The sequence below is a fragment of the Cupressus sempervirens genome, chromosome 8 (assembly GCF_028749045.1).
Source record: "Cupressus sempervirens isolate cs-2001-9-10 chromosome 8, ASM2874904v1, whole genome shotgun sequence".
Taxonomy (NCBI): domain Eukaryota; kingdom Viridiplantae; phylum Streptophyta; class Pinopsida; order Cupressales; family Cupressaceae; genus Cupressus; species Cupressus sempervirens.
Genome location: NC_143125.1, coordinates 849,757,811 through 849,772,883, shown reverse-complemented (window position 1 = coordinate 849,772,883; position 15,073 = coordinate 849,757,811). Strand labels below are relative to the sequence as shown.

Sequence of the window (15,073 nt, the reverse complement as noted above, 5' to 3'; positions counted from 1 at the left end):
TGTGTTTATTTCATAAAGCCTCGCCTAGATTCAGGACATCAGCACACAAAATTCAAGGTTTATGAAGGCCGCGTGAAACCTACAAAATACAAAATGCAGGAAAATCATACCTCATGATGTGTGTTAGAAACAGTGTGGGAGGAATGTTGTAGCATCATCATGCATAGCACAGTAAGAGAGACTGCTGCAGCAACTTTCATCGTCGTGTTAGTCTTCGGCTTTGACAAACCATAGTCCATTCCTGAGTCAAACAAATCAGAATAACTCCAAAAGTCAAATCAAAAAACAAAAATAACTTATTCCTTTAAATCACTTGAACCGAATTTGAATCAGAATCAACTGCACCAAACTTGATGTACGATCATTAAATCGTAAAAGATTCTAACAGAAATGCACAGTGCACTAAAATCACTTGAAAACACTGGAACAAATCGAATCAACTGACTCTAAAATTAATATCTGATCATCATATTAAAAACTCTAAAAGTTCTGTTCACAATGCCGCAAAATCATCTGAAACCAATGCAAACCAGACTCAACTGACTCTGAAAATGACGTGTGATCGTGAAATCAGAGAATCCCTACTAAACAAAGTACGCAGAGCCTCTGCAGTAGTACAACTTGAAATCCAATCGATTAAACACAAACCCCTCGAGTGAAAATATGAAAGGGAACCTCGATTGCTATGCACAGATAAAATAAAAACATGAAGAACATCCGACGAAGCTTTCTACAGCAAATTAAAATCCCAAGCTGGAGAGTAATCAAAAGAGATGACTTATACCAGACCCACTTTTCTTTATTCGGCCTTTTCCTACCATAATTAGGCCTGATCTCTTCACATAAGTGACAGTAACACAAAGAGATTCCACCACAGTTTAAGCTACAAGAGCCAACGACTAAAATTTCTACAAGTTCAAATCCTATCAAGATAGCATCTTGAATCTTAAAACTACCTACCCAAATGACGCAATAAAATATCGATTTGGGTTTGCTTAACTGGCGACCAACTGTTTTAGAGACTACCTTAGATCCCCAAAAGAAGGAGAAACACAATCAGTAATATGCTTTACATGAAAACATAAAGTAAAAAATTGACAGCTTAACCTTTTTGAGATGGACCCTCCTGACGAATCTGCAAAGCCTTACAAGAATGAATTTGAAATTTAAACTCCCACGTATATACTGACTTGCAAACAATTATGGGCCTGAAGATTACCGGCTAGCGACCAGAATCGATTACTCCTGCGACGAGTTGCAGGGGGCCCAGGCATCTCAATGATTTCGCCTCCTCAAATGTTGCGCGGAGATTTGTCTTTTAATTAAAAGAAAAATCAAAATAAATAGATTACCGTAAAGAACACCGGCTAAAAAATTAAAATTCCCAATGAATACCAGTTCCAGTTCAGTTTCCCTCAGTGGATCTGCTGCTGTTTCTTCTGGTATAGCCGCTTAAATACCGGCAATAAGTTAATTATGTCGCATCTCAACACCTCCCAAATTAGCGGGAATTTCAGTGCAACTAACTTTCTACTAAGTTCCAAGTTATTCTGCCAGGGTAGACTGTCATTACACAATCCTGTACTGTGTTAAATACTTTGTCTCATCTTTAACTGTGAGAACATGTTCTTTACAAACCCAACTTACCAAATTGAACAATTCCGCGTTACGTGCTTCTGTCACATGCCTTAAATCTCGTGGTTGTCGAATGTTTTTTCAATTTTAGATTGTATTTACCATTATAAAAGTGTTTTTCAGTAGATCGTATGAAAAAAAAATCGAATGTCGCCGGCGAGACGGAAGTCGTACAATTTGGTTTCCTCTATTTTAAAATACTTGTTTGTATGATTTTTTTTGAAATCTGTAAAAGGCCTAAGTCTCATAATTTATTAAAAATTAATATTACATCATTTTTTGTTTGTTCACTCGAGGCCCTCGGACTTTTGACCTTTTAAATGATTACAAATTTCAAAAATATAGGGGCACTTATCTTTTACATAAATACTTAATAATGAAGGTTTTTTCTTCATTATTTAACAAAATTCATATATTATTGTCTTCAATCTATATCCAACCTTTTCATTATGTGTAGATTCGAAATTATTTTGCACAATTCATTTTCTTGGCCAAGATCAATGTTAGTCAGGTTATCATATAAATCATGCTATTGACTATTCTTTATATTATTCAAATAACCAGAGAGAACATAGAACCAACTTTATTCCAATATTACTTTAAAATAATGGTGATTCCTTGATTTAAACTATTGTTAGAAGATTATGAAGCTTAGTATCATAGGATCCTTTTCATGTGATCATTTAAATAAGTGATTATTTTTAATAGCAAGTTGATTTGTAAAGGCATATATTATGCTTTGGTATCCAATTTTATTAAGATTTTGCATTTGGATTTAGTTTTCAATCACATCATTAAAGTTAGTTTTATTGTTTTATTTAGTGAATTCATAAAATTAGTCCTAATCCTTGGAATGCCTTTTGAGCAACTTACTAAAGTTTTTAAATATTTTCATAATTTTAATTTGTAAATGTATGTTTTCTGAAAGAATTTGTTATCTCAATAATGCACTTGAATTTTCCTAATATCCTATAGCTATCATTTGAGTTTTATTGATTATCAAATTTAAGATGGGGAATCTTGATTATTGCATCCTAAAACATAGTTTCACTTATTATGGTGTATTTTACTGACATATATGTCCATATGGCTTTAAACCCCTAATTCAAGTATTGTGTCCTGGTTTATTAAGAAACGACATTGTTTTATATGCCAAGTGATGCTCTTCTTATTTAATTTTGATCCCTACTTTTTCCAATGATAATTTGTTTGAAACTTTCCCCTAGGGAACAAGCAATAAACCATAAATTTGAAGAGGATTGTAATCTAATACTATGGATAATCTAAGACAGAAAAAATCATTACATATGAGCAGCACTTTGATGAATGCTTTCCTACCTTTTGTTAATGCTTATTGTGATTGTGGTGAAGTTTACAAATCTTAGCCAAACCAAAAAGTAAAGAAGGCTTATTTTCTCTTATTTAGATTGAAGATGTGTATGCTACTTGTAATTACTCCCTAGCGATTTTTATATTTAGATTTAGGGCTAATTCAAGAAAAAGAAACAGTCGAGTATAAGAAAGTGACAAGATTTCAAAGAGAAAATGTGATTCAACCAACATGTCATGAGTGTACTTTAAACTGCCTTTTCTATTATATCGTGTTTATTTACAAGCTTGTTTCTTGATACTATAATATTAGGAATTGACCCAATTTAATCCAACCTTCAACATAAGACTATCTAATATATGCTATATAAGATTCTAGTTGCTAAGAAAAGGCTAGATCTAATACAAAAAGGACCAAGATAGAGTCACAAAGAACGACCACGGAAGGAGGACAAAGACCAAGCTAGGAAAACCAAACAGATAGACGCGAGCCTAAATGAAGCAAAAGGGAGCCCAGCAAGCCATAAGAAACACCTAAGAGAAGAAGGAAGAGTCAAGATTAACTAGGAGTATAAAAGCAAGACTAAAAGGACACAAAAAAAAAAAAAAAACAAAGACAAGACTAAAGAGCATAAATACCCAAAAAAAAAAAACCAAAATTTTCCTCAACCTTGGTGCAACCAGCTACTGCAAACCTTCCCCCTGAAGATACCGGTCCATTTCTTTCCAATCGACACAAATGCACGTGTGGGTAGCCGCAAGAAAGAACATCCAGTTATGCATAATTTCCTCCCTTCTCTTTGAAAAATTCTTATGATTTTTTATCTCGAGAATTGGGCAGACTTGAATAGGATAGTTGTGGACACCATACTCACTATGTTTAGGATGCATAGATTATCATTAATGTTCTCCAAGACCGTGTCTAACTCCTTAATAATGGATTTCTTTAAAATCGCTTTGCAAAAATCTCTAATGGCAGCCTTATCCTGGTTGACATGCAGAATGGTGGCTACAATGTCAGTGTTATGCTTATGCCTATCCATAAGCTCAGAGAATTCTACCCCTACAACTCAATTGATAGCCCTAATGACAAGTTCATTCTTAGTCTCAATTGTCTTGCTAATCCTAAGCTCACTAACAACCCCCAAGAAAGACATTTCCCTTTTCCCAGACCTCATATGAATAGGCATATCCATGGCTAAAACTGCGAAAAAAAAACCTATTAAAAAATATCTCCAGAAAATAATGAGTTACTAGCATCAAGTAGGTCTGCTTCAATATCAACAAGTTTGATAATCATGTTTGAGTGTTGGATAAGACGTGAGAAGTGTAAGGAAACTTAGGTGTGGAAACAACTTCCTACATTAATCCCTTAAGGAAATTATTGTGCAAATTCCTATTAAATCCTTACAATTTCAAATTCGATATTATGTAAACAATAATATTGCAGTTAACCATGAATACAAAAAACAGATAGAGAAAGAAAACACATAAACATAAAGATATGCTCGTGGGGAAAAACCTTTTGGTAAAACAACCCCACCCCTCCAAAACATGGACAATGTATTATCTTCCACACAAAAGGTTGCAACACACTTGTAGTGCAAGTTCTTTTAGGACACAGAAGACCAATTCAGTAGCAAGATACCATACCAACAATACCTTTTCTCTCTCCACTATCTGCAACCCTAAAAATGCTTATATCACCGGCTTTCCCTTTTAGGGCAACTTCCAAAGAATAACCATATTAGGGTTTTACCATTCTTTGGAAAAGTAGGAACCCAAAAAAATTCATGGCGATGCCCTGAACCCCGCACATGAGTTGGAGAATTGAGTATATAGTACTCAATGATCAATTGCCACATGTCTTCACGACTTCACCCTCATCAAATCTTTCAGAGATAGCTTTTACGTGTTGTAGGAATCTGTCATAACCATTTTAGCCATGATCTCCTTATGCACAATTCAAGATGCTGACACATACAAGTGGAGTGACACATCAACATGCCAACTGTAATGCCCCGCCAAGGGATCCAAAGAATTAACCTAGAATTTCACTAAGTTTGGAAGCATTTTTTTTTTTTTTTTAAACATGAAAGCAATATCATTCACAACTGATACAAGAATAACGAAAGCAATAGCAATAACCATCTAAAAGTAAACATAACATAACATAACATAACAGGTTACATTCTTTAAAGATCCTTTAATGTTGAATTACATCTAAATCAACTAACATTATTGAATCCATCTAATACAACAACCACATGATATAATAATGATAAGTCCAATGTTTATACATTACATTTCTAAATGCTCAATCATCCACTGTACATGTCACAGGGTATGAAAAGCTTAAAAGAATATACATATGTGGAATAAGGTACATCATCCTATTCTAATCCATGATACATCAAATAAAGATAACCATATGATACACATGATACATCATCATAGAAGATATATACATCCATCATAAAGATCACACATAATAAACTAAGTGCACAGTTCCTCCCAACCGTAAATAGCATCATTAGACCATCGTGGGTCCTAGCCATCCCTCTGTGCGTAACATTCCAAATCACCGAGGAGATCATCGATATTAACATAGTAGGAATGTCATACCTATACATACTACATCATATGCAGAAAGTAATCTAACATGCAAATGTAAGCATAAGATAACATCATCTAACATATGCTAAACATCAATGAAAGGATACGCATCCACCATCATGAAGGACGCATCAGCCACGATGTCTTAGTGGATCCTGACCGCGTGGTACCTAAGTGGTCCACTCCCACCGTGTTGAGGAGATAATCTCAAGTCCCAAACAGGTTATCAAAATCACATAACATAAATACTCTCTAAGTCCAGGAATCCTAAAAGTATACTAACTCAAGGTTCCAATCACAAAACCGACAACTAATTCCCAGAGGCACACAAAGACATGTAGGAAACCTACTATGCAAGCGGGAAAGTGTCATCGCATATATCATGTAGAAGTTACCCTAGTAGTTAGCTATACTCCATGGGTCCCTACTGATCCTCATGCGGCCACTAGTATCCTCTCATACTGACAAGGCATACTATGGAATGCAAGGTCGCAACCAAGCATTCTCTTTACTCCCATCCTAGTCTGTACAAGCACTCGAGGCATGGGCGAGAACAAAACAATTATCTTTTTAGGTTCATTAAGTCAATATTAGGTGAGAATGTTTTCACTTATTAAAACAACTTACAATGAGTTACCTTGGCAGCCTCTTAAGGCCCCGACCCCCATTGCAAGCCACTTCCCAACACTACAAGCAGATAACCTACCCTAAGCTCATGGAATCATAAATCACCCCAGTCCTATACAAGTGACTAGAAAGAAATATCAAAAGATAATCCAAAATAAGAACATCAAATATCCACAATAATAGCATCAAATCTCCATGAGCAACTGAAAAGCATCCATAGAAAATCATGACCACAACAGCTCTTTATTGGCAACTGAAGAATCAGTGATAATCAAAAGTATCCATTGGTTCTCAATTACCAAAATATATCTCAAATCATACTGATCGAAGACTCCAAAATGGTTGAGTCAAAACATGTCACAACGTGACATCATAAATCAACATTTCAGTCCCATCATGGCGACTGAAAAATATCCCAAGGATAACTGATCGATGACTCAAAAATGGTTAAGTCAAGTGTCTCATACATATGAATCTCAGCTATAACAATCAGTACTTACAAACATTACATAGAGCATTCCATCACATAACCATGGTTGGGTTAATAAAGATCGGAAATAAGACATCATCACGACATCACAATCATAACCCCCAAGCCTCTGGTAGACGTCCTATAATTGGTCAACACTAGTCAACCCAACACTCAAAGCAAAAACATAAAGAATACACAATGCAAGCACATGTTTTGGTTTTGCTAAAATTACATTCTTGAATTAAATGTGGAGGTTTTTAGTTTCCGTTTCCAATTTTGGATAATGAATGGAGGAACATTTTGTACATTTTCCCAACCCATGTTTTTGTTTGATAGACAAAAGTTTCTCTCCCAAAACCATTAGACTCAATTTTCTAATTGTTCTATTGTTTATATAAATGTTGTTTAAAAAAGACCCCTATCGAGTTCCAATAATCAATTAACAATTCTAATGAACCCAATAATTACATAATTCAAAACTTCGATTTATAACACATTCTAATGATTAACCTTAATTAAACTAAGTTTAATTAAGTTAATTATTAATATCTTTCCATTTTAAATAATAATTGACAAACTATTATTAATATTTTAAATTATTTATCTTTTAAAAGAATGACCCATTAATTCAATCTTTTAAATATTATAATTGTTTATAACTAATTTTATATATATATATATATATATATATATATATATATATATATATATATATATATATATATATATATACTTATATACATACATATACATATACATATATATATATACTTATATACATACATATACATATACATATATATATATACATATATACATATATGTATATACATATATGTACATATATATATACATATATGTACATATATATATATATATATACATATATATATATGTATATATATGTATATATACATATATATATATGTATATATATGTATATATATATATATATATAAATATACATATATGTACATATATATATATATACATATATGTACATATATATGTATATATGTACATATATGTATATATATATATATACATATACATATACATATGTATATATATATACATATATGTATATATATAGACATATATGTATATATATAGACATATATGTATATATGTATATATATACATATATATATATATATATATATATATATATATATATATATATATATATATATATATATATATATATATATATATCGAATCACAAATCGATTCATAACTTTTACCCACGTTAATGAAGTCGATTACATATATATATATTTATGACAAAACGTCACTGTTAAAAGGGGAGTACCGTGCGGGCCTGCGACAGTAGTGCCGCCGGCCTCTGCCATGTATACAAAGCGGGGTGGGGGTACGGACTTGTCCCTCCTCGCCCACTTTAATTTGCATTTTCTCTTTTTTTAAAACAAACCAATTATATCATATACAATTTGGTTTTAATACGATTGGGGTTTAATTAATTAATTTTTTATATAAACGTTTTACAAAAAATGTAAATCGCACAGCGATATGACATTTGATATTTCAATAAGATACACACACACACACACACACACACACACACACACACACACACACACATATGTATACACATATATGTATTTATGTATATACATAAATACATATATGTGTATACATATGTGTGTGTGTGTGTACACATATGTATACACATATATGTATTTATGTATATACATAAATACATATATGTGTATACATATGTGTGTGTGTGTGTGTGTGTGTGTGTGTGTGTGTGTGTGTGTGTGTGTGCAGATCTGAATTAACATGTCCATATCAACACAATTTATAAGGGCTTTCAATTCTAAGAAATCCATAAAATATTTGTTCTCCAAATTTCTCAATGAATTTCTAATGGATTTGGCTATAATTTAAACCCTAGCCCCGTGTTCTCTTCAAATCTATGCATATAAGGTTTTCCGAAATAGATTTTACTACCCGTCTTAAGAATACATACAACTAAAATAGGAGAAACCCTCAGAAAACCTATGGAAGACATGAATAAAATAGGAAGTGCAAGATGCAGAAATAGCATAAGTAAAATCACAAGAGTCTACCCGGATTCTGATGCTAATTCACTTTTCCTCAGAAAACCCGCAAAGCAAGCTCCTCCCTTCTCCAAAGTTCCCAAGTCTTCCAATGCTCCAAAACACTCTCTTTAAGCCTCTAGGAGTGCCCGAATATAAAGGACTCTCCGGAAGCACCTAGAATGTCTCTAGAAACAACTAGAAGGTGTAGACAACTAAGAACGAGCTTTTTCCAACCTTCTAGATGAGTCATAAGGTTGTAGACACCATGTGCTTAATTTGTGCGCTAACACCCGTGTTGTTGACATAAGGGAAATAAAAAGGTGTGTTTTCTCCTAGGCAAGCTTATAACTTTTATTTTAATTTTTATAACTATTATTATTATTATTATTATTTATTACTTTATTATTATTTTATAATTATTATTGATTTTAATTTATAATTTTCTTTTAATTCTTTTTCTCAATTAATTCTCATTTAATTAATTATAGTCAAAATATCAAAGATCATGATATTATATTAATTTTCTCCAAATAATTAATTTATTAATTAAATCTATTTATTAAGACTTAATTAATAGAAAATTCACCATAGACCTCCAAGATAAAATATGAAAACCCATCATAGAACAATTCATACAAAATCAATCTAAAGGGTTAAAAATCACGAAATATGTCATCCAACACATTCGAAAGGTAAAATATCCAGATACTTGTCCTACCTCACTCGGACAATGGTTTAAGGGTTTGGGATTTGGACTTGAGAATTTATCTCCCTTCTCTTATCATTGAGATAGTGTAATAGGGTACGCTCATCCTCGTTATTCAAGGAAGTCGATACCCAGTACCTGCAACCTGCATAAAAACCATGCATGTACATACAATATAAATAATGCTAAGCTAAACAGGTAATGGCAGGAAGTGGTGCATCATGTAGATCCCGACTAGCAGGTGACTACGACTCCCTTCCTTAACCACATCAGAAACGCCATACAATAAGAACAAACACGCACACCATACACATGCAAGTATGGGGTAAGTATCCATAATAAAACACATGAGATAATAAACCATCTAACTAATCATCATCAATAACTGAAAACAATGTAATGATCATCATGCATACATGAAATGTAAGGTCTAAATGATCTCATCATATATCAACTGAATCCATAACATAATGTCTGATAGTCTCAAAACAATACCACTAATCCATCAACACAAAACTAGTCTAACATAGTCTAATAATAATAGCAACAATGTATCCAGAAAAATGTGAACGAGGGCAGGCACTACACCAACTAGACATGTACACTCACACTTAATTACATTATTTGAAAAAAAATACATTTACAAAACAACTAATAAAAATAAGAATTATCCAAGGTTGAGACACCTTATTCCTAACAAGAAGGACTAATCATGTTTACCAACATTCCTAATTATTTCATTTACTGCCTTGATCATATTCTTATTAAATGTGGCCTAATTTCATTTCGTGGATCCGTATAATAGGGAAGTATAGCCATGTTTATTACTCAATTCATATTTTTAAGGTTGAAGCTTTTTAGATGCTAATATTTTTTCATGTGTGAAAGGATTTTCTATTCTCTAAAATCAAAGGTTTGTGTTGAAATTATTAAAATTAGATCATGTCTATATGAGCCATGTTCATTTGTCAAGCCTCTATTGTAATTAAGAAACATTTTGCTTCTAATATAAGTATTAAACCATGCCTATAAAAGTCCTATCCATTTATTGCATAATTGTGAAAGAAAATTAAGATATTATGGTTTAATAAGAAGTGACCCATTTAAGTCTCATTCAATCTTTGTAAAACTCTTTGTTACATTCTAGATTAAATCATAATGATTCCATCTATGTTGACATGCTATCATCAAAGATATTTTCGAGCTCGTTATTTATAATTGTGTTTGATTCCCATTCACAGGCTTCAATACAATCCTCAATTATAAAGATATCGATCCAATTTGGTGATTAAGGAGGACAAACATGTAAAAGTGAAATAAAAAATCTAAACTCTTTCGCAAAGTAGGAATCCATTCTAGAAACCCATTTATATCCTCTACTTCTAGAATAAGGTATGACGGAACTACATTGTCTCCCACCATCCACTGTTGGTAAAATATTGGTTTAGGTATTGTAAAGTCTATCCAAATATTGGAGATTATTAGCTCCAAATCTTGAATATATGTTGCTTTGAAAACTCTTCTTCAGAGAATTTGGATGACAACTTTATCAGGATTCTCCTGGAGAGCTGAGGCTATGAACATTGCTAGAATATTTGAATTTACTCTAAATTTGTCTCCATTGTTTATAAACTCATTCCCCAAAATCCTATGAAATGCTCTAATAACTACAAAATGGGTGGCTAGCATTATACTGTGAAGTATGTGACCATTAATGGGGCAATGAAAGGTGATTTGGATTGTAGAGCCCCTCAATTTGATGGGTGTTGACATTGCATCAGGTCACATCGTATCCACTCCTAGGTTATGCCTATTTATGGCGAATTTAATAACTAACTAGAAGGTAAAATGACATAGACTGTTGCAATACTAAATTCCCTATCTCAAAAGAATTGTTAAAGGAGGAGATTAGGCATTTATGAATGCTAAATTTGGAGTAAATATGTCCTTTCCCCCTTTCTTAATTTATAATTGCTTGGTTATTTTTAATAAGAAAGTGTTCTCCATCAACACCTAACTTCCCTTCTCGATAGATATGTTCAAACCTGATTTCTTTAAAATTTTCAATTAATAATAAAGCATATTCCAATTTTGAATTAAAGATCCAATTAGGAGTCTTTCTCTTTCTTAAAGCTTTTAGAATGATTTGAGAATCTCCTATGACTAAATACCTAATACCTAACTCTAAACTAAGATTTAAATCTTCTATTAGGGCTTCTAACTCTGCAATGTTATTTGATGCTCTCCCTATAGATTTGGCTCATTTAAGTATCCAAGTGTCATCGATCACATTAATGATACAACCTATTCCTCCATCCCAAGGGTTTTCTCTTGATGCTCTGCCAAAGTTCAACTTCACCCAACCTCTTGGTGGGGGGTCTCGTTTGCAGTTCGTTGTCGCCTGTTTGTCTGATTTAGAATATATCATTTCCAATTACTCCTCATTTATGCATCCCAATCCAAAAAAGTTCCTTCTTCTTTAGTTGAATTCCAACATATAATATTTTTGCTTCTAGATGAGATTGTGTGTTTTAAAAAAAAAATTAGTATTTGTTTATAAATAAAATGTATTTTAAGGAAAGTGGGCCAAACCACATCTATTAGTAGGCAAGAGTGGAACTTAAGACCTCATGTACAGAGGTCACCCTAGTTCACTGCTAGATCACAAGTGGGAATAAACTTTAAAATATTTTTAATCTTATATATTTTTATTATCATTATAGAGATGTATTTATAATGTATATTTTTTAATATTTTAAATTTGTTTAATTTTATTTTATATATGTTTAAAATTATATATTAAAAATCAATAATAATATAATGCATTTGTATGGCTCTATTTAAAATATGGAGAAAATCAAAGTATGGAAAGAGGTTGAAGAAAAATTAATTGTTTATAAAGGAATCATAGGACAAGATTTCAATGTTATAACCAAGACATTAGAAAAATGGAGTGGAACTAAAAAACTCCCTAAAAAAGCAGTAGATTTTGACGAATGGATTAATAGAAATGGACTAGTAGATATTATCACTTCTAGATATAACTATAGTTAGAATAATTGGGGAAAAGGATTTCATTTTATTGTGGAGAAACTAGATAGGTTTCTTTTGAATGGGGATATGGCAGAACTATCCTTTACTGGAATCAGAAGTGAAACCCATCTCAAGTTCAGATCACTACTTAGTTGAACTACGCATCATAGAGGATAAAAAGCAAGACAATTGTCCTTATAAATTTGAACAAATGTGGTTTAAGGATGAGAGCTTTCTAAAGATGATAGAAAAATGGTGGAACAAATTGTGTTATCTGGGTCTAAACTTTACCAAGTAGCTAACAAACTAAATATTATTAAGCAAAGACTTAAGGTATGGAATTCTGAAGAATTTGGGAATATCTTTGAAAGAAAAGAAGAATTGGAGAATCTAAACAAGGAGGTTATAATGAAGGGGATGGATTTAACCTTATGTAAAAGAGATAAGTGTCTAATGAAGGATTATGAAGACATATTAACCAGAGAGGAATTGTTTTGGAGAGAAAACAATCAAGAGAAACATGGATAGATGCATGGGATAGCAACACAAAATTCTTTCACAATAGTGCAAAACAATGTAGAATAAATAATAGAATCACTTCCATTCAAAATAAGGATGGGGAAAAATTGGAGAACCCACATGATATTGCAAAAGAAGAAATAAAATACTTTGAAGAAATCTTCAATAATAATGGTAACAAGAACCTAGGAGCACAAGAAAGCATCATTAAGAACATCCCAAAAATTATATGCAAAGAACAAAATATAACACTATTGAGAAAATTTACCTTTGAGGAAGTAAGTATTACCCTCAAGCAAATGAATCCAGATAAATATCTAGGGTTGAATGATTTTTTGACAATATTCTTTTATAAATATTGGGACTTCATAGGGATGGAGGTAATTGAGGCTTTAGAAAGAGTATGAAATTCAAAAAAAACTCCTTGTGGACGTAAATAATACTTTTATCGCCCTTATCCCAAAAAAGGAGAAATTAGAGACCTTTAATGATTATTGTTACATAGCTCTTTGAAATACTCTATAAATTATTTACTACTTCTATGGCAATGAGAATTCAAAAACTTCTTATACACGTGATTAGCAAGGAACAGACAGGGTTTGTACAAGAGATATCTATCCTTGATGGAGTAATTATTGCCCAAGAGGCCATGCATACCATTCAAAATAATAAAGATTCTAGCGTGTTGATTAATCTTGATATTAAAAGGTATATGATAGAGAGGATTGGGGATTTTTTAGGAAATGTCTCTAAGCCTTTGGGTTCGCAAAACAATGTGTGAATGTGATATTTAAATGCATATTCTCCCTTAATTTATCAATTATACTGGTAAATGAATCACCCAAAGTCTTTTTTGGAGTAAGAAGAGGACTTAGACAAGGGAATATGATATGCCATTTGCTTTTCACCTTAATGGAAGAAGTGTGTGGAATCTTCATTTGCATGCATATGTGATGATCACGGAGACTAGCACTCTTTCTTTTCCTCTTTAAATCTCTTATTTTATGGTGTACTTGCATGGGCACAAACTGGGTCTAAATTGAGGGCCTCCATAATAAACCCTTGCACTCCATGAATAGAGAGTTATGAATCACTAGTTGAGACCTTATTCTTGAGCAATCTTGGATATAATGATTCATAGAAGTGTGTCAACATTTTAGCACATATTTTTGGCACCCACCGTGGGGCAACACACCTTTACATGCTAGTTTTGGCTATTTTTGGAGCTAACCGCCTTGTGTGGATTTGTTTGGACATGAAAACCCTAGATCTTAAAGATTTGATCATATCTCCAAAACAACTTAGTGTTTTGATCTGAAATTTTTCTTGCAGGTTGGCAGCATATCAAAAATGCTTTAATAAAAAATTTAGATTTCTCTGAGGTAATTCATATTTTTTATAATTTTTTCTTTTTTTTTTGTAGAAAATCGTGTTTAGGCACAAATTAGCAAATTTTCAAAAAAATCTACATTTTTGGAAAGGTCTCTGAATTATAAATAGAGTTTTTTCTTTACGTTTTGAGTTTAGAGATCATATGAGGGCTCAAACACTCAATTAAAAAAATAATTAAAAAAAAAAAAAAAAAAAACTGGTCTATTTTGACAAACTAGGTCCATATGGCACAAATGAAAATATTTTTCTCAAATTCAAACATTTTTGGAAAGGTTTTTCTTTTTTAATAGGAGTCCCTTTTCTATACTTAGGGTTTTGGATATGAATTCATGTCATATAGGTCCAATCTTGTTGACTAGGTCAAAAAAATAAAATTAAAAAAAGGGCATTTAATGGTTAACTTGCATTTAATTTTAACATGGTTCAATGCATGATGTGAGTTTTCATTTAGGTTATTTTTTAGTTATTATTACTACCAACAATAATATTTTTAGATCTAACCCTAAGGTTTGCTTAAGACATATCTATCTTGTATTGGTTTGCTTGTTGCTTGCTTGGTTCGTTAGATCAGTGGAGTGATATGTGCATTGCAAGGATTACCAGATATTTTGTTGTATCTGTTGATCTTAGATTGGTTTTAACAATTGAGTGTCAACACACTTAAGACATTTACTTAGT

The 15,073-nt window shown here is 32.2% G+C and overlaps 1 protein-coding gene across 6 annotated transcripts in view; it reads right to left on the bottom strand.

Annotated features, from left to right (window-relative positions):
- Window positions 1–1,660, bottom strand: part of LOC149545084 (putative UDP-arabinose 4-epimerase 3) — a 37,958-nt gene extending 36,298 nt beyond the window's left edge. The window contains exons 1-3 of one of the 6 annotated variants that reach the window (XM_089795579.1): window positions 1,396–1,583; window positions 1,220–1,315; window positions 111–241 (exon numbers count right to left, since the gene is read on the bottom strand). In XM_089795579.1, coding sequence (XP_089651705.1) covers window positions 111–241; window positions 1,220–1,274 — 186 coding nt within the window. In that variant the 5' untranslated portion in view covers window positions 1,275–1,315; window positions 1,396–1,583. Of the gene's footprint in view, window positions 1–110; window positions 242–540; window positions 1,027–1,107 lie in introns of those variants that run through there. The other 5 variants (XM_089795581.1, XM_089795584.1, XM_089795582.1 and 2 more) reach the window with 5 other exon arrangements.
- Between the last annotated feature and the right edge of the window lie 13,413 nt (window positions 1,661–15,073).